Genomic DNA, 23,401 nt, shown 5'->3' with positions numbered 1-23,401 from the left:
GAGACATTGAGGCCTGGTGAGACATTGAGGACTGGTGAGACATTGAGGCCTGGTGAGACATTGAGGCCTGGTGAGACATTGAGGACTTTGTGAGTGTTTTTTAATCGAAAAAAAAGTTATGAGAAATTTTTGTCTAATTTCTTACTAAGTCCTCAATGTCTCACCAGTCAATTTAAACTTTACCAATATCTCACCAATCCTCAATCAATCCTCAGCCAAGATTTGAGACTTTGAGATAGCTCAAACCGTTCTCAATTGAGACTTTATTTTTACTCGGGTTCGATTCGCTAACCCTCAGATCTTTCAAATCTAACATTCTATAGAGTCTTTACGTGTCTTCCTCGTTGTCTCGGGATCATTTCGAGACATTTAAGATGTAAAATTCCATTTCTGTCCTTCTCCAATATTATAAGAACAACTGACTGCTATCGCAAATTGGGAACATTTACAAAAAGCTCCCGTTTTGTACGAATAATGAGTTTTAAGAACAGCGGTCACTCCACGAAGGATAAGTGGAATTTCAATGGAAAGACATTGACATAATATTGAATGTCCCCATGGAGCTGTTGACCTTCATAAAGTTCTTGCTGCTAGAGGATTAATCGGTCCCGTCTTCACACCGGACATTCTAAATCGCCTTAAGCTTTTGTTTACAAGTTTCACGGTTAAATTGAGACGGTTTTTGATGTCGTCTATAAATGTAACGAACATCAAACGATATTGTCAAGGGTTATGGCATTTTAAGTGAATGTAAATTTTTCATCAATCGAAATCCATTGATAAGACTTCTCTGCACTGATAACAACTAATCAACCCGATGATAAAGTATCATTCGACTGATAAACCATTCGGTTCGATTCCGTATGGAACTACAGTTCTATTGGAATCGTCAATCGGTTTGAACACACAATAATGTCTGCACCGGCTATCCGACCTCTGAATTCAAGTCTACAGACAATCGCTCGTGAGCAGCTGTATGAAGAATCGGATAAAATTCACGAAAATTTGGGCATTTTGAAGGAATGGATCAGAAAATCTTCACATCTCCGCGCCAGAACGGACGATCAGTTCCTCATCTCGTTCCTACGCGGTTGTAAATTCAGTATGGAAATGACCAAAAAGAAACTGGACATGTTTTACACACTGCGCACACACATACCGGAAATGCTGGCTGACCGGGATCCACTCGACGACAAGTTACATCGGATAATAAAACTTGGAGTCGGACTACCGCTTCCAAATACCGAGGGTCCTGGTACACCGCGACTTATGCTGATGCGGCCAGGTGTTTACAATGCAAACGAATTCACGATGCCAGAAGTGATGAAAGTGACGATGATGATCAATGATATAACGATGATTGAAGACGATAACACGGTAGTAGCTGGCCAAATTGGCATTTGTGATTTGAAGAATGTTACGATGGCACATTTCATACAAATGCAACCGAGTCTAATGAAGAAGATGTCGATGATGTGGCAAGACGGGATGCCGATACGACAGAAAGGAGTCCATTACATCAACGCACCCAGTTCGTTCGAGAAAATTTTCAATATTTTCAAATCGTTCCTGAACGACAAAATGAAATCGAGGGTAAGATTTGGACTGCAGTTAACAAGATGCTCCTAGCTCAGTATTCTCTAACAGTATTCTCACCTCCATAGCTTTTTATCCACTCGTCCATGGACTCTCTCTATAAAGTTGTGCCCCGAAAACTTATGCCAGCAGAATACGAAGGCGAGGGACCACCACTGCAAGAAATAACCGACGACTGGGAGAAGAAAATTCTGTCGTATCGTGATTATCTAGTAGACGACAGCAAACTGTACGGTGTGGATGAAAAAAAGAGAGTTGGAACGCCGAAAAATCCTAGCTCACTCTTCGGGCTTGACGGGACATTTCGTCAACTCGATTTCGATTGAATGTTGATGATGATGATGATGATGTGTTCGACGAGAAACACGTTGTTTTGCAATGAATTTTTGTCGAATTCGAAAAAGGCAATAAAATTCTATCGGAACTGATAAGAGAAGGTGTCACGATAGATTTACAGTTTGTTTTATTAGTAGTGGTTCGTTGTGTCTATTTATGCATTACTTGGGTTATGTACACTACACTCTCTTTGCGGTCATTATCATGATAAAATAGAGGTTGAGCCTAAAGCAGGGAGCCCACTCAAAATTCGGCCTCCTTTTTAAGGAATAAAGGAGGATATTTCGATAATTTAAGGAGCATTTCAGGAGTTTTAAAATATGAGATTTTGGATTAAATTTGATGAATTCGAAATTTTTTTGACTTTCCAAAGTCATGTTAAGGATATATGAAGTAGATTTTTTGGTGTTTCTCAAAGAATATTCTTTGGAAAATACTTTCCGAATTTTTCACAAATATTTTATCGAAGATTTTTCCAAAAAATGTTTACTCTAGATAAGATACCCAACGTACCCCTACGTTCACGCAGTTAGATTTAAAAAAAAAATTAGCCTAGTTTCTTACTTTTTTGTCTTTTTTTTGATTTTTTTGATTTCATCTTCTTGCTACTTGTAATGCCTGCATTTAAAATCATCTGTGCCTTGGCCACTGATGATTTATTTAATTTACCTTCGCTAACTACAGCTGACGAAGTGTTATTACCATCATCAATTAAGTTTTCGGCGACTTTTAACTTTAAAGTCTCCTCAGCTATTTCAGCTTCGATGCTTTGAATGTTGGCCTCTTTCTTATGCTTTTCGTTTTTGTCTGACTCGTTTTGTTTCGATTTGGTAATCACTCTTCAAATTTGATCGATCACATTGCTTTGCATTTTCAAAAACGAATGTTGTAATAACTCATACAAATTCCATAACAACACTGCTTTGAGTGTTGAAATATCCCATCAAACGGATGCTGAAATAAGTCACTTTACAACACTAAAATGAGTGCTGAAAAGAGTCGTATTTCAATTCTCGGTGGCACAAATATCTTTAACAAAAGATATTTGTGCCACCGAGAATTGAAATACGACTCTTTTCAGCACTCATTTTAGTGTTGTAAAGTGACTTATTTCAGCATCCGTTTGATGGGATATTTCAATTCCGAATTTGTATGAGTTATTACAACATTCGTTTTAGAAAATGCAAAGCAATGTGATCGATCAAATTTGAAGAGTGATTGTTTACCATGGAAATTATGATTTTTTGGGCATTTGTCTATTTCAATTCTCGGTTGGCACAAAGCATGATGTGTTACACGTATTGTAATGTCGATTTTTTCAGCACACGACCCAATTTTCCTTACTCGCTCCGCTCGTACGGAAAACTTGAGTCTAGTGCTGAAAAAATCGACATTACAATACTTGTAACACAACATACTATTACGGGTCGACGAGCAGAGGTCTAACAATTTTCGAATAATTGGAAAATCTTCCACTTTATCGTAGAAATACAAAGTATTCTAACTCTATCCGAATAGCCGCAATCGTTTCTTCTAAGAGCTGCTCCTTGAAATTTCGAGAAACACTTTATTGACGCTAAATCCTCGCTCAGGATCAGCATTCTTAAAGGGATTGCAAACCGAACCCGTTTTGAAAAACCGCGGTTTCGGTTTTGTATGTCAAAAAATCCGCGGTTAGCCGGTTAACCGCGGTTTTTCGGAACAGCAAAATCTAAAGCAAATTCTTAAACAAGTCTAATTGGTTCCACTACTTAGAAGGAGCTCTTTTATTTATTGCATTCGCTTTTCGTAATTAACAAAATGAAAAGACTATTTTTTGGGCTTTCTTCTTTAAAAAAATGTAATTGAAAATCGTAATGCGGAAAATAGCCGCCTCTTATTACCCCTGTTACGCACAATGGATGCAACTCGGTGAAAAGTAAATGTTAAAGCATCTTCAAAATGTCTTCTCGGGCTTACTTTAAGAATATTTTTGATTTTCTTAAAATGATCTCCTTTACCTTTACCAAATATACCGACCTGAAAGGAAAAAGTCATCAACTCAGAGGCGACAAAACCTGTACCTCTGAGTTGATCACGTTGTCCCCTTATAATCAGACTTATCAGGCCCCTTATTTTAACGTATTTTAGTTAGTTCTATTTCACAAAATTTTGAGTCTCAGCACGGAAAACGGAAATTTGTTGTTAGAACGAACTAAGATAATTTATCTTATAATACTATTCACATTTTAAGTTAGCCTTTTCATGTTTACGAAATCTATTGGTAGGAATAAGAATTTTCTTTTACAGAGACTGATGGCTGGCGAAATTATCTGCAATTAGCTCAAAACGTTGCTGAAATGATACCAATACACAAAATAAATGCTTAAATTCTCCCAAAAACTAGAGATTTCTAACGCTTCATTGAAAACCCGAAAATCGCGGTTTTCTTGATAAAAAACCGCGGTTTTTTAACGCCCAAAATCGCCCGGTTAACCGGTTCGGTTTAAACCAGTTTGTAATCCCTAATTCCTATGATTGAGGAATAAATACGCATTGGCTAACTTAACCAAACTTTTCTCAAACACGATACACACAAGACGAAAGTTAACAATTGATTGACAATAAATGATTTTAAGTTACCAGCAGCATCAACACAATCGATGAAAAGAACAATTGAAGCAATAGGGTTTTGCAAGTACCTTTTAGCACTATCGATCTCATTTGTTAATTATTTAGGTTTCATGAGCTTTTTTTGGTGAAGTAAGCGAGGAACGGTTTTGAATATGGATATACAGTCAGAATTAAAATGTTAGAAGTTTTAACTAGAGTGAAACTAAAAATAAGGAGTTTGAGGAGATTAAGGCGTTCGAACCAAGAATTTCTGATTTTAGTGTTCGCCTAGATGTCTCGTTTTCGAACATGAAAAGATTTTGCATATCAACTTGGTCACGCGAATTCTTTCTTGAAACAAATTTCTAGCTGCCGGAGCTCGAACCAAATCAAACACTAAACAAAAATTTCAAAACATTTTATTTCATCAACGCCCGGTAAGTTGTGTTTGTCTTGTACAATAGGTACCATAGGGGCAAACCGTTATGGTTCGTAAAGTTAGTGAGTATGATTTCGTAGAGTTTTGACATAAAATATATGGAAGAAGTGTCAAAAATTCACAAAATTGCCATACTCACGAACTTTACGAACCATAATGGTTTACCTCTCATGTTTGGTAGCTATCGATTTACATCACAATTTAGACTAACTCTAACGTACAGTAGATTAAGTACTGGTTTGGAGATTCTTATTTTTACAAATGTCGCATTTTTTGACGAGCCCAATACGAGGGATGCAACACAGGGCCTTCTTTTGAGAAAAGATTTCAAGAAAATCGAGAAATTTCAAGAAATTCGAGAAAAAATTTCTCAAAAGAAGGCCCTGATGCAACAACACACCGAATGAAACAACTGTACCGAACGTAAAAGTGATAACAATATGATACATTATTGGTCAAATCAGTGAGTCATCTGCACTTTTTTGAATGTGTTTGAATGTTCATGGGCTTGTTGTAGTATCCTCGTGTGAAAAAAGAATTTAACTCGTTCCGGGATTTTGCCTCCACTCGGGCCATCTAACATACTTGATCAATGTAGTACCACACTATCATCACGGTTTCCACTTACCGTTTCACAATTTTAAGCACAACATTACAATCTAGTTAAATAAATTCTCCATCACTGCTGCTGCTATGTAGTACTACTACTGCTGCTGAATCTTCTTCTGCTGCTGCTGTTGTCGGAGTCGAAGTATCGAGTAGGAGAATAAGGATAGCATTGGCTAAAATCATAAGGTTAAAATCCGACGCTAGTAGTACTGATTGAGAGCCTGATCTGAACTACTTTCAAGTTATATTGAATTTTGACCGAGCATTAATTTGGATATTGAAAACAGGTGTTACGATGCATCCTGTCCTTGAACCAATAATCTCTCTAGAAAACTACAGTTATTAAGATGGTAAAGAGGTCTGCGAGTCTCTGCTGCTAGCCTTGTTCACACTTTGTTTTATAAGTCATATTAAGAAACTTGTTTTACCCGCTAATCCGATTTTTTCGGAGAGTTTAATAGTTAGCAAGCTTGAACGGCTTACACCAAGATTGGTGAAAATCAAGAAAATTTCAGAAAATAAGCGAAAACATTTTCACGATTACCCGCTCTGGTTTAGAGCTTAAACTGTGTTTAATATACAGAACCCATATTCCCTTGAAAGACGGGGTATTACAGCCAACTTCTTTGTTCGTCTATTCCCACGCCCTATATGTTTTCAATACATGAACTCATATAATTTAATTGAGTAGCTCTACAATGACTATCGATAAGACATACAATCTCTATAGCCATATAGAACCCATTTTATGAATGATTAGTCGGCGTGTTCTAAAAGCCCCTTAAACACTTGTCGTGCAGTTCACTTACTGCGGTTCCCATCCGCATTTTGCATAGAGATACACCATATAATAGAGCTTAATAAAATAATAAAAAAGAACCATCGCAGGAAGTTGCAGAAGTCGTTTTGTCTAGTTGATTTCCTTAAGCAAACATATTGCAATATTTGGGTATATGCTTCAATTATATCAAAAAATATAAAATTTTATAGTGCAACAGAGAATGAGAATATAATATCGTATATATAGATTACACATGCTGATAACAGTATTACAATCAACTGTGTATACGTTTTCGATTTTACTGGGACTGAGAAATATAAAGTTAATTCGAACAAAAAACATTTAAAATGGCAAAAGCAATAATAAATCTCATAACATTTATGTATTTGCTCGTGTATAGGCTACGTTATATATATTTACTTACTACATCAGTTTTATGCACACTGAGCGAAATTTACCACATTTACCAAATTTACTGAAGGAATAAAATAGGAAAAACCAACAAGAGTGAAAGTTTAATGCTCAAAACAAACGAGGCATTGAAAACGTGTTTTGGTCCTATTTTTCATGACGAAATTTTCGAAACTGTCAAATGAAGTTAGAACTTTTTCTATTCAAAATCGCGACTGCTGCATCTGTCAATGAAAACTAGGACCAAAACACGTTTTCAATGCCTCGTTTGTTTTGAGCATAAGGCCATCGCGAAGCGAGGTGCCACAATTGTTTTTCCAGCACTCCATTCTTTGCGCTCTATTTTCTTGTGAAATAACTTCGCTTTGGTAAATTCTGTTGGAAAAGGCTCGAGTTGCATTTGTACAGTGCAAATTCAACTCGTGCTTACGTCTTCAAATGCCTCTACTCAACAACCTTTTGTCGGATATTATATCTTCTGCAGGCTCTGATGTTTGCCTGTTTATTCAACGCTGTGAAACGTGTTTAAAACATCTGTCACATCAACGCACTTCAAGTATGAGTTGTACTCTAAATAAGGTACTGTACAGTGCAATGCAATCTGTCAAATATGTCACTGCTAGAAATTCTGGATTAGAAAAATACAGTTCACTAACTAGCCCATCATTTTCTTTAAATAGTGGCAGTCATAATTCTGATTGTTAGCTCTATTTCAAAATGTTAGGTCTTTGCAAAAGTCATGGTTTGGAAATCTTAAAATTTTCTTTTACGAAACAATTACCTCGAAATTCCCTATCGACAGCACCGTAAACCTCCACCTAATTCACCAAAATAAAAAAAGGAATTTCGCTACATGTTTCGTCATTTTGAAATATTTTGCTGCAGCCACGGCAGAGTAAAATAAACCAGGCAGGAGCGGTTCATTTTCGAAATGTCAAATAAGGGAAGTATGAAAATGAACACTGACATAAACTGAAAAATTTTATTCGCTACTGCGCTACTGCCTGATTAACTTTACTCTGTCGTGCTGCAGCCCATCACATTCGACTCTCACCTCGTAAAATATTAAACGGCAACTCCAAACAAGCACTTTTGCTTGAAGTGTGTTGGTCCATAAGGGCGCCTATTCTCAAAACATTCGTTACTTAATGGGTTTTTATACACGCAACTGTCAAGTTACGAATACTTGGAGTTACGAAAATACGAAAATCGTCGCCCAGAGGCATTTATTTTTCTCAGTGCATCAGAACAATTCAGGATATATAGCAACAACAACAATTATAATCTCCATATAGCACACGGTAAAAGAACAACAAAAAAATGTATGTTACAAATGTCGAGAATATAACGACAGTTTAAATATCTTTTACAAACAAAAAAATATTTTTTCTGTATACGTGAGAGTGTATTGGTGAGGTGTCATATGAATCGGTCGAGCGGGAAAGTAAACGGTCGAGCGGGAAAGTAACGGTTGGGAAGGAATGCACCAACACACTCTCACTATTACAGAAAAATATCTTTCAAAATACCCCAATACACACTCGATGTGTGTTTTCGCTTGGGCTTCGCCCGCGCGTGCACACACATCTTGTGTGTATTGGGGTATGTTGAAATATACTATTTTTATTCAGATAGCTGTCTGCACTCTGCTTCGATTGTTTTAAGAAGGTCGTTATTCATTGATGTGTCATCGATTTTCAATATTAATTCCCTATTATGCTTTTTTTTAATAATAACAATAAGAAGAGGGAGATGCTATATGAGATACATGAAGTTAGTTTCTCATAATACATAACATTTACTTCAGTTCCCGTCATGTAAACGTACCGATTTGAAACGGGTTAAGGTTTTTTTGTTTTTGCTTATATCCTACAGCTAAATTTGACGGAGTACTTTCTGCGAACAATTTAAACGTAATAGAAACAGCAAACTTTCAGATTGTTCAGGAAGGAAATAGCTAAGGAAATTTTGAATGAAAGCTTAAACGTGAAAGAATCAAAACTTTTCGAAGTTGCTTCTCAAACAGGCGGAATTCTTATACGATCTAGTTCATCCAATGTAAATCATTCTGAATTTGTAGCAATAAAGGCTATAACAAAAAAAAGAGGATTTTCGTATAAAATGGATGGCTATGATAGAAATTGATTTTGGAAATTGGAAGGGTGAGTTATGTTAATTAGTATCCAGAATTTGATGATCAACATCAAGTCGCGTGTTTAAGTTTACTGATGATAAAATTTGATCTTTTGTCTGCTACGTGCCTTCCATTTTCTCAAATCGTTCAAGGAATAGGCTGTAGCTGAAATAGGCTGTAACTGATCTGAAATCCTTAATTAGTGAATGTGTTGCGTGCATTACAATCATTGATGACAGTTATGTAAAAAATAAGCGTTATACCAACGCACTTCAAGCATGAGTGAATGAGTGATACTCTAAATAGGGTTCTGACTTGACAGTGTGTGAAACACTGTAAAAATCAGTTTCATACAAAATAGTACTTTATTTGACAGCTGTCGACTATGATCACTTTTGCTTGAAGTGCGTGCAAGAAGGAATTGAAATGCCGCAGTTTGCTACTAAAGTAACAAAAAACGTCCAGTTTTAACCACTTTTGCTTTTTAGGTCTTTTTTCTTTTAGAAAAAAAAACCCTATTGTGGACACTTCATCTGTCCGTCTGTCTGTCTGTCTGTCTGTCCATGTGTCTGTGTCACTATTCAAAAATGAGACAATAACAGCCTTGATTCAAAATTGCAATTCTACTATGAGCAAATCAACACCAGGCAAATAATAATTATTTGTTATCTGATCGCTCGCAGTTGGCATTGCAATTCGAAAATTTGGTAGTTGGTAGCTGACAACCGAACGTAATTTTCGGCAGAGATGTTTACTATTCGAGAACTACGCACCGACTGACGAAATTATTCTACCTGCTTGCCGATTTATAAAACGAAAATTTGGTAGGTGGTAGTTTTGGTAGTTGATAGTTTTGGTAGCTGCCAGCTGAAATTCAAAATTGCAAAGTCACTGTGAGCATATCAACACCAGGCAAATAATAATTATTTGTTATCTGATAACCGATAGCTCACAGTTAACATTGCAATTCTAAAATTTTGTAGTTGGTAGCTGACTGTAAATATTATAATTGACTACCAAACGTAATTTTCGGCAGAGATGTTTACTATTCGAGAGCTGCGCACCAACTGACAAAATTATTCTGCCTTCTTGCCTATTTAAAGCTTGAATTTTTGGTAGTTGACTACCAAACTGGTAGTTGCTTACCAAACTGGTAGTTGACTACCATAGTACCATACTGATAGAGAGGTGGTAGAGATGTTGACTGTTTGAGAGCTGCACACCGATTGATGAAATTATTTAGGCTGCTTGCCTCTTTATAATTCGATAATTTGGTAGTTGACTACCAAACTGGTAGTTGAATACCAAAATGGTAGTTGAATACTAAATTGGTAGTTGACTACGATACTGATAGAACGATGGTGGCGATGTTTACTGTTCAACAGCTGGATATCGACTGAAGAAACTATTCTCCCTGCTTGCCTATTTATAACTCACGTATTTGGTAGTTGGTATCTCGAGAAGTGAGAAAATTGAGAGAAAGAAAAAAGACCTCACTAGGCTTCTAGCCGGTCTATTCTTGTTGAAGCTACAGACGCTACAGACAGTTGTGAATGTCCACCGTTTCTCGATGCTATCTTGGTTAAGTGTTGTGCGATAGTGAAATTCATCATTTGTCTAAATTGGTGATGTTGGTCAAACTTACAAGGGATATATTAAACATAAGTGCATTGAAAAAAGTTCTCGTCTTTTAGTGAATTACATTGCATCGACGCATAACCATTCATACAAACTATGTGTAAACGGTCATTCATATGAGTAGTAGCTTTAAGCACCAGTTTTGGTATACAATTCACCCAGAGATTACATCAGTTGTTAAAAAGTTCTGCTTCTTTTGAAGCTAATAAGATAGTTATTATTTAATGATTTGGAGGGTAGTTGACAAAGAAAGCGTCGCACGAATTTTGAATCCAATCAACTTTCAATATGTAGGATCAATGTTCATTTCCAAGCTTTCTTTTACTGTGTACTCATCTTAACCAGTTTAACTCTTCGATACAAGCATTTTGTCGTTTAATTTCTTACGTTAAACTTCGACATTAAACGATAAACCTATTTCGCTACTAACCATTGAAATCACTGTTCTAGTCAACAAACAACAAATCAAAATAATTTCATTTAGTAACAGACCCCACAACGTACATATGCAATCTCATTTACCTCTCGCTCTCCCGTTAATATATCAATTAAATGTGCTTAACGACGTCAGTTACAGAAACATTTTTATCACGCCACGGTAAAATCGCTTCTCTTGTATATGTAATGGGATGTTGTATTATGTAATATAAATTGAGCTTTAGCACCGAAACCAAACACCTTAAGCTCTCTAATGGCCAAAAATATACCCACCATTATTGCCATATAATAAACCGATTCAATAATAATTTTCTCCGCGTACAAGATCTGTGCGACGATACGCTCTCCTGTCGCCCCCTTCCCTTTGTGTCGGGTTGATTGTTTTATTTATTTTCGTCCTCTAATCTGTTGTAGATTGTGCTAATATTTTCGGGAAAATTAATATGGAAAATTGTGTGTTATAATGTTGTTTGTATCTCGCACGTCTTCGGGACTCATGTGTTTGGGTTTTAATAACATATTTTCCGGTGGTGACAGTTTTCCTTATTTATTTTGTCCGTGTCAGAGATTTAGTGCAGCTTGGAGGATGTGATACATATAACAACCCGTATCCTATGTTCTGTATCCAATTGACAATAATTTTCATTAAGTTCTTGTATAATATGAATGGCTACACTGGTTGCGGTTGAAATAGCATGTCGTTAGTACAGTCAATGGTTTAAGGGTTACCATTAAGCAATATTACTGTCACTTTCGAAGATATTAGAAGACTGGCTCGAAGACAGACAGCTAAGGTCCTTAATCCAAAAGAGAACCGAAGAGGAGTGAGAAAATCTGTAACTTAGGTTCATGTCTCGACGCAAATTATATTAAAATCGAAAAAAAAAACAAAATCGCGATGAATACGTGAGACGTTACTGTTGCTGAGATATTATGACAAGTTCTAATAGACTCCATCCATCTAATATAGTTATATACAACACACCAAATAGACCTACAACTGCAATGGGAAAGAAAAAGTGAGGGAAGTGTATATCGGATACGGAAGACTTAATCCAATTTATTGGTCACTTTTCGGCAATTAGTAATGCAATCGTGCAGAAAGATAAACACTACTTTATTGACCATCAGGACATCTATACACATATGCCATATATATGTATGTCGGAACAGAAAGACACAAAAAGCAGAACGAAAACCAACGTCCCTCAGTCCCTCACCCTAACCGATGTTATTGTGTGTGTACCATTTGTTTCGGTGAAAGAAAATATCTACTAAACACAGCAATTGTAATGTAACAACAACAACAACAGCACAGCAAACATATTGAAAAACACCTGAAGATTAGAGGCAATGCTGAAATAGGTTTATGGTCGGTGATTAAGAGGGTGTTGAAATTGAAATTTATTTGATAAGTTTGTCGTCGTCGGTGAGTTATTTGAAATTGTAAAAAAAAAAAATTTTTTGCTGACATGGTCATCAGCGGGGCTCCTTGTGATGTGCCGGCACAAACATCCGATATGAGCACACTCTCGTTGAATATGTATGCCAGCACAAAAGTGATAAACAACAATAAATTAATCAAAGCTAACGACTCCATATCACATCCACGAACGAGTAATACATGCTGACGTACATTTTATACATTTAAGTTCCATTTAGATCAACTAACAAAAATAAAATTAATAATTTTTCCCGAACACTCAACAAATCCACGCCACTATTAGTGATGGACATTGTTACGAGCCCGTTTTATATACACACATGACACTGAAAAAACACACAGCCGTAATCAGTTGGGTGTTTAAAGCTTAATTAAAATTAATATTTTACGTAATAAATACATGAATAGAGATGAATAAATCTCATACTTCCTGTTGTAATTGAATATACTTTGTCAATTAGAATCAAGAGCACCAATTAGTTGATAATAATATAATGATGTGACGATTTGTTGGATTTTGTCGTTTAAAAGCCATATACACCATCTATACAGACGCAGACAACATATAACACATCGGCCATTATATACCACTGTTAACAAACAAATCACTGATGAATGTGACAAAGATAATTGAGCACAAAGCATCGAAAACAAAAATAAATTAAATAATTTATTTCAAATGCCCATTCTACTCTCATGTTGAATTATTTGGAACTCGAAGCAATTTTAATTAAGATTTCTGTGGGAAAGAATTTCCTTGAGTGGATGATGTTATATGTACACCATCAAGATATATATTTAGTGGGTGAGTGTAGGGGTGCTGTAATGGATATGATTGGTGAGGCTTTAACTATTTTTGATTGACTTAGTGGTCGGGTGGGACTAATATTATGAAATATTGATTTTAATGATCGAGATAGCGGTTTCCTTCAATAGTAATTTATGCAACAGAGTACAAATTACAGGGCCTAATTAGTAGAATGTAGATTTGCCAAAAATAAACAAAAACTCTGTGAATTTTGTGAATTTAATTCTGAAAATTAGGCAATGATTAAGTACTAGACATGTAACTCGAGCCTCTGTCCAATTGTTACAATACACGAAATGACGCAAAGTGGTTTATTAGATGCAATACACATCTTCTGCCTAATAAAACCTTTTGCACCAAGTTTCATACAACGTCATCAAAGACAACAAAGTCATCTACAGTGTACAGTTTTCGCTGAGTTGTGAAAATGTAGCGTATTTCGTAAGGTAAATTCCTCTTTTAGGCACACAAATCCAATTAATCGATATTGAGCAAAGTAGAAGTATAGGAGCAACGCACTTCAAGCAAGAGTGGTACTCTAAATAGTGTATTGAAAATTGACAGTGTGTCACAGTCACACAACTGCAGAAAAATGCAAGAAAAACCATTTCATCAAAGGCTAAGTGTTGATATCCTTTGATTTCATACAAAATAGTTCTCTATTAAGTATCAGCAATACTCTCTCTAGCAAACAAACCACTTTTATTAAGGTGGGCTAAAAATCGAGTAGTCTTCGGAATTTACATGATTACAGCAACGTTGTCAATCAAAATGTAGAATACAAAGAAATAAGGTTTGCATGTGCCACAAAAAGCTGAGAGTTTGTTTGATAGAGAGAGTATTGGGTAGCAGTAAATTTCGTAAGGTAATGAGGTCTTCTTATAGGCTCTTCGGCAGCAATCCATTCAATCGATTGAGCCAATGTAAGTCTAGGAGTCAAGATACTCTAGACGTTGTAAGTTTCGAAGAGTAGAATTCACAACTCGTAACTCTAAAACAGGCATTGCTCCACAGTAAGTCGAAGATCTGAAGATCCTCCCAGGATGAAAAGAAAGAGTTGAAAATCTTACCTGTTGCAGGTAACTTTGTCTCCAGGTAATGTACATTATCTGCCACAGCTGTATTTTTTGTATGTAGAGCTACAACTGTGGCAGCTATTGTAGGTTACCTGAAGAGAAACTTACCTGCAACAGGTAAGATTTTTAACTCTTTTTTTGTCAGTGCAGAATTGTTCTATAATGGTCGTTTTTTGAATGAATTATGTATCCTCAGCCTCAGTATAAATAAACCTGATAATTCAATCCAGGAACTATCATTGGTCACACTTAAGCGTAATTTTTCTGAAAGGAGTAAATGACTTCCAAAACTAGTGTAGCAAATGTGTCATTGATTTTGTATTTAACTGAAGGTAATGATTTCGATTTTCTTGCGATTTTCCAACTCCGGAGCTTACACCGGAAAACCGGCATTTCAAACACATCTTAGGTAACATTATATCAATGTAATCACACGAGTTTCCTTTTACAGCATTTTATGGAGTACAAATTAATAGCTTAACAAAAACTAAATAAAAATAAAATGTGAAAATTCAAAATTTCTTAAACAACAAAGAAATTATGGGTATGCGCATACCGAGATGATACATAAAAAGAAAGAAAAAGGAAAATATTTTCGTAAATTCAACATAAAGCGTTTTTTCGCTTAGATTTCCCCTTAATTATTATTTAGTTGGCTTAACAAGTTTATTGTTATTCAAACCTATCAGCAATAACAAAAAAAAAAAAATCTTACCGACCTAACGTAGGCCTACGGTATTATATCACAAAATGTTAGAAATAATTTTGTTTTTAAATAAATCTTATATTTTAACAAATGTAAGTTGTAACCAACAACTTTTATCGTATTTACTGGTGCACCATAGAAATTTTTCAAGAAAATTATTTACGAAAAAAAAAAATTAAATTTATAGAAACGATAACTTTGTACTGGTTACAATTCTCTTAACTGAAACAGAAGAAGAAGAAAACTTGGATTAAAAACCAAACCAATTCAAATTAATCTTTATTGTGATCGTTTTGATCAATGGTTCACACTGGCAAAAAAGTGTTGGAAAGAAAATTTCACCGGTAGCAGGTAACTTTGCCTTCAGGAAATCTAAAATGGCTGTCACGACCGTAGCGCCACATGCGAAAAATATAGCTGAGGCAGATAATGCAGATTACTAGTTACTTGGAGACAAAGTTTTCTGTGACATGTGAGATTCTCAACTCTGTTTTTTGTCAGTGTATATGAAGATGTTAAGCATGTTATGCCGATCGCTGGGGACGTTATCGAAAAAAATCGGCAGAACTGCATACTGTAATTTCATACAAAATTTTGGTTCAGTTGAAGTTCAGCATTGAAATGCACTTACACAGTTAACCAACATTCTTTGCGCGGTTTGCGTAACCTACTCACACACCAGGATTAGAATTTGGTCGTATAATAGAATATGCCCCGATGAGCATTGAGAAGTGATTATTCGAGGAATGACTCAAAATTTGACAAAACAAATCATAAACCTTGAGCTGAGTATGTGACACATTTTTAATTGGTTGAGTTGACAGAGGAAAACAGCAAGAACTGTTTTAAGTTCTTCAAACAGGAAATGAAAGGTTGCAGTCACATCAAGTAGACAAAAACGAATTGAGGAAATCAATGTTTGCGCGTGACTCTGTTACATCATTTGTGCGAGTAAGTGTTTGACTAATATTACTCTATCAAAGCAACGCACTTCAAGCATGAGTGGTACTCTAATAACTAGAGTACTGAAACTGGAAGGTGTATCATACAAACGTAAAACATTTTCATGTAAAATAGTATACCTTCTGCAGCTGACTCATGCTTGAAGTGCGTTGATCAAAGCTACAAGATGTTGATCAAAGAAGAAAAAAAAGCGTTGACGTCGATGCCCAAATAATCATTGCTCTCGACCTACTTTGCAAAACAAATTCGTTCTTTACTCACCGCAAATGGTATCCTTATACTGCTACTAATACAAATATCAGGAGATGCAGTAACAACATCGACAGTAGCATAACCGAAACAGTAGCTGAAACTCCTTTTACTGCACCCGATCCAACGTACGTTTCTCCGGCAATATTGGCGAATGAGCTTGGTTTTCTGTGAGATTTCTCTGAAAGATAAAAGAGAAATGAGAAAATGTTTAGCGTTAAATCCAGAGGATCGGTACGGACGTTCACAAGATTACGGTCTTATTGATTGGAAGGAAAGGTTGTTACGTTAAAAGAAATTACATCGAACTTACATCGAAACCACGACAGAGTAAAGTTAACCAGGCAGGAGCGCTTGTTTGACTAGGGACCTGAATAATCTAGTAGCCCTTGATATTTTGCGAATAAAGCAAATTCAATTTATGTCAGTGTTCATTTGAGTTCATTTTCATCCCGTGTATTAGGTCCCTTATTTGACGTTTCGAAAATGAACCGCTCCTGCCTGGTTTATTTTACGCTGCCGTGATCGAAACGAAACAAAACAACTGGGACGGGACCCAACGATACTACCGAAAGACAACACAATCTTGTGCTCACCGACGTTGGACCAATGTTCTGCTGTGATAGTGTCATCCGCTTTCATATAATGCTCAGGATTATAAGATCGATCCAAATATTTGTATTCACATTTCTCGCCCATAAAACCAGTGGCACACTCACAACTGGGCATTGAATAGGTGGCGAATGTGACATTAAAACATCGGCCACCATTCAAACAATACGCTATGTCATACGGCGAAATGCATGATATGGCTAGTACATTGATTGTATGTAACGGCTTCGGATTCATCAATTCAATTGACATTTGTTTCGTTGTTTGCTCTGAATTGCTAAGATGACAATCTGTGCGCACGATGGAATTTATGTTCATGTGTAAAAGACATTTTTGAAATGGAACTGTTGCAACGGATCTGTACGCACCTGTGTGTCCCACAACTGCAGCAAGCATTACGGCAAACATTGTCAAATACATGGGAAAAATGGTAATTTTAAAAATGTTGATGGTGGATCTCGGTGGATCCACTACGAACCCTTTACGTTCAACTACGTATCGGTGTGGATCAAATTCGTTGATCGGTTTTCCCAGCCTCAATGTTCCATTAAATCATTTCAAATAATTCCAATCAAGTCATGTTTGGAAGATAATCCCGAAGAAGCCGATTACAATGGGTGCGTTACAAAAAACATCGAAATCGACCCGAGCTGATACTTGTCTAGATTAATTGACCGGCAATGGCATTTAAACAAATATGAACGGATAAACGCTAGACATAATCACAATCACAGAAAACGGAATTTATTTAACGAAAAGCACTGTTCATTTGCAAGAAAGAATTGTTTGTGTCATGTGAATTGACAAGACTAGATTGTTTTCGACTTTCCGTTAAAGGAACGGTTGACAAAATTATTCGACCCGTTAGATGCGACAATACCATAGCTGTAATCGGTCAATGTAAATCGACTTTGAAGCTACAGTATTTCAAACTAGTGACCGGGCTTCTTTCTATTGATGTTTCAACGCAGAGATTTGCTGAAGTATCAGAAAGGGATTCAATGAGAATTTCGTGTGGCTCGTTAAAATGTTGTCATTTCCTCCTCATAGATGTAAATGCGTTGTCTTCTCAACGCTTCAGGAGAACCGAATACATTCAATTGCTGCAGATTTATACCCTAGTCGTTCAATTGTGAGTCAGACATTAGGTTGCGACAAAAAACAAAATGGCATGTAAGGAAGGCTTGTCTCTAATTGCTGAAGGTCGAAAGCATTCGTTGTAAAAATGATGTCATACATCCTGTACTCTGTATCTGTTAACCTAAAACATATTTTGCTGAATTATCCATTCTAAGTTCGGGCACTCTAGGCTAGTGTCGTCGACCTAAACATATTCAGAAATTGAGTGTTCTGCATACAGACGTCAATAAAGAACAAAATTGACCTTAAACTAACGAAAACTGTTCAAAAGATAAATAAGTTATGAGCCTCCACTAACCCCACTAACCACACCAAGTGCACCGACGACTTAACATGACTTCCGAACCACGCCTCGAAGTGTATGCAAATACACTCTGAGGAAATTTATGTGCAAGTTCATATCTCGCCTCAATGTAGACTGGACATATGTACACCAATTCATCGTATTTCAATCTCAATTCATCGTTGCAGCCACCAAACATACTGCGACTACCCAATTTTTTTTTCGTAGAAAATAGTAGTCTTCCAAGTAGTCTTCTTGGCAGCTGTCACTCGAAACACTTTTGCTTGAAGTGCATTGGTGAATATCAATTAATTTTTTCGAAAATTTGTTTTTTTTTGTAAATTTCACGTGTTAAAGTTAAAGGTTTGACAATGGCGAACGAGGCATAGTTGGCTTATTAAACAACCAAATCCCCGATTTCAAATTCATTTGTTCAGTAAACTAACGTTTAGCATCCATAGACTCCTCTTTAATTGTTCTCTAACTAAACATCTCTGCGTGCTTTCTGGCTCTGTTATCTTGATAGGTAAGTCCATAAAACATGTTATATTGTTTCATATAAAAACGCCTTATTCTTTGACTCGCGCGCGCGCGAGTTCTTGTTCTCTTAATAAAAAAAATTAAATAAAAAATAAAAATTCACGAAAAACAAATAAAGGAATTTAATAGCTCCATTGTCTTAACGGAAAAGTGTTAATTTTTGTGGTTTAATGATTACGAGACTGTGCGCGATATTCTCGGTTATCTGGTTCACGTATAAAAGTTGTGTAGTTGTAACGAAACGAAGTTTATAGCGCGGTACGCATGGCTTCGTTTTTTTCATAATTTTATTTTCAGCCAAAGATTTTTTTTTATTTTAAAATGGATAATAGCAGGCTCGAACTGGCAATATTGTCAATTCGGGCAATGCCTTAAGTTCCCTTTGGATTTATGTATTAAAATTTTTGATTTGTAAGCCCTTTACAAATGAGTGATATGGGCGCTTCAATAACACATTACTGTCTTGCTGGGACATTTTTTGTGAAGGGGTGTAAGCGAGTTGTATTTCGAGCTCAAGGCGAGGAATTTTTATCACACGCCTCAACAAAAAAATTGCCAGCAAGACAGTACGGTACTTTGTTGTCTTGTGACCAGAAAATACGAAAAAACCGGGCACGGTCACGCAAGACAGTAATGACGCATTTTCTGGCCGCTAGACAACAAAGGACTTTCTTGAGCTAATACGGCTCTGGATAATAGTGTAAGCATTTTTTTTATTATGTTGATTTTTTTAAGACCGACGATTTTGAGTATTTTTTTCTGTAACTGATTCAGTTTTGCTTTGGGGCAATAAACGCTAACGTGTGCTTTAATTTCTTGTCGCCGAATTTCAATCTTTCATTCGTTTTATTATTTTATTGCGGTTGATGCAGCTATGTTGATGCTATCAAAATGGATTTTTAATTTGCAACAAATTGTGATTTGGAAGAAAAAACAATTTTAGTTGCATTTATGTGCTCATTTTTTACGAATTGGTTCTTTTGGTTTTTTGGCTCTAATCTTTCCTGCTTGTTTAGCTTTTTTCGTGGTGTAACCACAGATCGCCACGAGTCTGCAAGGATAGTGATGAGTCGGAATTTCATTTCGATTATGATTCACTAGACTTGTTCGTGTGAAAATTGATATAGTATTTTTAGAGCATTGTATCAAGTACCACTACCGCCGTAAACTTATGAGAAATGGTATTTTTGAACTGCATATTAATGTTAAACGTCGAAAGATGTATTTAATTTTCTCTTTCCACAGTGGTCAAGCTTCCTACTATATGAGTCTTTGCATAACTTTTGATTTGAAGAACTAAAAAAAATCAGAATTTGATTAACCCCCGCTCTAAATTTGTCAGTCGTCAGTTTAAGTCACCGACAACGCTATTTCTCCCACTCCTCTCACGTGCGATTCGTTGTTACATTCAGCCATATCAAATTTCCATTCATCATCTACATATTGTTTTAATTATCCTAACACTTCCGAGCTTGAACGGAACGAATGACCCTCGTTAGTTAATCATCAAAATCATTTTTCCGACGTAGTAGCTGAACAAAACTCATTTAAATATTTCCATTGAAATGACTGTGAAAATTGTGTTCAGTCTGCAAGTCTCCCCAATGGTAATACAAACTGAAATATGAATTGACTCTATATATAATACACTCGACACCGACAAAACTCAACTCATAAGAGAAAACTCACTTAGTTAGCCAACATCCCCAGTACAGCACACGCAACTAACCATGAAACTCACCGAAGAATATTTATTTTAACAAGTCAGTCTCTCTCGCTGTAATTACGATTATTCTTCCGTAATTACTACACAAATACAAAGGGTTAAATCAACGATGATCTGGTGTTATGAATTTTAATGTTTATTAAAGATGATGAGATTAAAACACAGAGAGTCGAAAGTGTCGATGGTGTGGGCGATGTCAATGAAATGACGTACGTGCAATTATCCATCCATGATTATTTTTGATGTTATGCTGAAAATGGAATGGTTTATGGAACATGTATATTTGGTATTATGGTGATAAAGTGATTTGAATAGGGTTATGATAATGAGAATATTATGAATTTTGGAGTTGTGGGATAATGGGGGAAACGGTGTTAATGGCGTTCCGAAAGAGTTGAATGTAGCAATGAAAAAGGTATCGGGAGAAATTACGTGGACTTTCACGTTGGGGGGACGGTATGATTGTATTATTATTTGAAATGGGTGGTGTGAGGGTTTCATTGTCAGCGTTGAATGGAGAATATTATGAAAATCAAATATTGTTCAGTTATGGCATGCACTTTCAAATGTGAAATGTGTTCAACATGGAAATATATTTTTTTTGCAATTTTGGGAATAAAATGATCTTGAAGAGATACGAGGCGAAAGGTAGATGGAAATAGGGAGGAAAAATTGATTAAATAGGCATAACTGAAATTACTACAAAAAGAGACACAGGCAAAACTAGTCTCTTGTTAATAGTCATTTGTATGTAAGAAACAAAATAATAGTTCAACAAAAAACCATTCCTTTTAGTCGTCAAGGTTGTGAGAAATGTTGATTTTTGCAAATTTCTCATTAGGCCGAGAGCACACGAGAAATAAACTAAAATACATTGTATGTTATCATTAATTTGGAAAAACGTTGTGATATTGATGTGTTCAACCTGCTTTGATAACCGTTTTTCGATAGGTTGGTACCTCACCTAGGTTCGGATAAACACTTGACGAGAAGACAACTACTGCTGTCGCGGTTGTTGCTCAAAAAAAGCTCTCTTGAGTTTGCCTTTATCACAAAATGGGTTGTGATTTCCGCCATTCTAAGAAGAAGAAGAAGAATTGCGATCAAGGTATATGACGCTCGTAAATAAGACATGTATTCTGGTTGTTTATGTTTTGACTCGGTAGTAGAGTTTGTATTTTTTAAGTAAAATTACAAAATTATTCCCGTTTGAGTAGAAATTACGTGTGAATTTCGAGAAAGAAAATTACAAAGTTGGCGCTGGAGTCAATTTTTGCAAGTAAATCTGTAACTTCCATCACAACCCATTGTTACCTCATGTAAAAGAATTACTTTCCCAGCATCCAATGTAATCTAGTACATTCCTTATCAATGTGACAAATGATGGAAATTATACTTCTTGTGTGAAATTTGTCGATCGAGGCGTAACCGAGGTCGGTAAACACACAAGAAATACCATTTCCATCATCCACACCATTGCCAAGTAAGGTATCTAACATTACATGCTGTGAAGTAATGGGAAATTATATTCGACCAATATCTTTTGATATTTACAAATATTTTAATTCTCGCTACCGTAATGATCATCAAATTGGTACCAATTAGATGGAAATATTGGTAAATGGAATTATTTTTAACGCTCAACCCAAAACTAATAACGTTCGATTATTACCATGCGTGAAGTAATTCATTAATTCGGGATCAATTTTGCTTGTTGCTTCAATCCATACGTGTGACTTCAAAATTGATCCCACATGCAATGAATTACTTATGCCGCAACTAATATTTTTAGTTGATTAACCGTCGATTCCATATTACTCATGAAATTAATCAAGCAAGTAACTCATCATGTAAATAGGTTATTACCAATATTGAGTCGGGAAAGTTAAGACAACTGAAGACATTTAGCATATTGAAATTCTCGTCGTGCATTTGGTCTATGTACGAAACTGTTGGTTTCATAGCTTCATGAAGAGTATATTCTCATATGTATAAACACAGACATGCTATATATCTCTTCGTATATATATGGAGAACTTCTGGTTGAGAAACCGTAAAATGTTTTTTTTTTCGTTCACATACAGTAGCCGCTCGCCCATAGAGATGTTAAGCATCGATAAAAAAATACCAAACGATAATGTGGTGTTTGAAGAATTAAACGGAAATTACACGCCCTTTGAATGTTTGAATAATTTTTGTGTTGCATTTTTGATTAACTATTTTAAACAAAACAACAGTCGAAAATTTTAATTTTTGTTGATGCCATTCATCAACTCGGCCAGCAGTTTAAATGTTTATGGGTATGCGAGGCTTCCATCTACTAAAAACCAAACACAGACAATTTTTCGTTGTTATTCATTTATTCATTTTTTCCGTTTTGTAAACAATTAAATTAATTTGTTGTGTGTTGACATCTCTCAAATTCATTCATTTTCGAGTTTTTTTTATTATTTTATTTTTTTTATTCATTGTTTTGTTTAAAAACGAGAGAGAGAAAAAAAAATTAATTTTATTATGTGCGTGCATCAGGGGTATTATTTATTGTTCGTTTTAATGAGGAAAATTTATATAAAAATTTATTCCGATTATAATCGTCGTCATCAAGTTGGTCTTTAATTTTTTGTTTAGTCTTTTTCCTACATTTAAAAAGTAATTTTATTTGCATAATTTGGCTATGAAATTAAGCATAATATGAGCACGCATATAATTTATTGTCAATTGTCATCGTCAAATTAGACAAATGAACGAAATGGGGTCGAATATTAGTTTTGTGTCAGGAGGTTTTCTTATTACCGAAAAGAAACAAACAACAAATAATTGATGAGACTTTGCCATCGAATAAATTTTGCAAATCGACAGCTCAACTCTTATTTTTCTTTC

At 35.7% G+C, this 23,401-nt stretch overlaps 1 protein-coding gene and 2 long non-coding RNA genes across 3 annotated transcripts; 2 read left to right on the top strand and 1 right to left on the bottom strand.

Moving 5' to 3' along the window:
* Positions 1-584: 584 nt before the first annotated feature.
* LOC119085017 (retinol-binding protein pinta-like) lies at positions 585-2,050 on the top strand. Its single transcript, XM_037195194.1, has 2 exons — positions 585-1,593; positions 1,665-2,050. The coding sequence occupies exons 1-2, from the start codon at positions 913-915 to the stop codon at positions 1,920-1,922; spliced, it is 939 nt and encodes a 312-aa protein (XP_037051089.1). The 5' UTR covers positions 585-912; the 3' UTR covers positions 1,923-2,050.
* An 8,651-nt stretch (positions 2,051-10,701) lies between these two features.
* On the top strand, positions 10,702-21,989 carry LOC119085016. The gene is made up of 3 exons (XR_005089203.1): positions 10,702-10,712; positions 15,697-15,702; positions 21,879-21,989. It is a non-coding gene; the product is annotated as an uncharacterized LOC119085016 (long non-coding RNA).
* LOC119085015 lies at positions 15,145-17,716 on the bottom strand. Its single transcript, XR_005089202.1, has 4 exons — positions 17,201-17,716; positions 16,817-17,122; positions 16,233-16,401; positions 15,145-15,230 (listed from the first exon to the last, which is right to left on the bottom strand). It is a non-coding gene; the product is annotated as an uncharacterized LOC119085015 (long non-coding RNA).
* Positions 21,990-23,401: the final 1,412 nt, after the last annotated feature.

The sequence above is a fragment of the Bradysia coprophila genome, unplaced genomic scaffold (assembly GCF_014529535.1).
Source record: "Bradysia coprophila strain Holo2 unplaced genomic scaffold, BU_Bcop_v1 contig_94, whole genome shotgun sequence".
Lineage (NCBI taxonomy): Eukaryota > Metazoa > Arthropoda > Insecta > Diptera > Sciaridae > Bradysia > Bradysia coprophila.
The sequence above is the reverse complement of the archived record's forward strand: the minus strand, read 5'-3'. Positions and strand labels throughout refer to the sequence as shown.

Coding starts and splice junctions, on each gene's coding strand:
- LOC119085017 (XM_037195194.1), top strand. CDS start 913: ATGTCTGCACCGGCTATCCGACCTCTGAATTCAAGTCTACAGACAATC. Junction 1,594..1,664: donor ACGACAAAATGAAATCGAGG/GTAAGATTTGGA, acceptor TCACCTCCATAG/CTTTTTATCCACTCGTCCAT.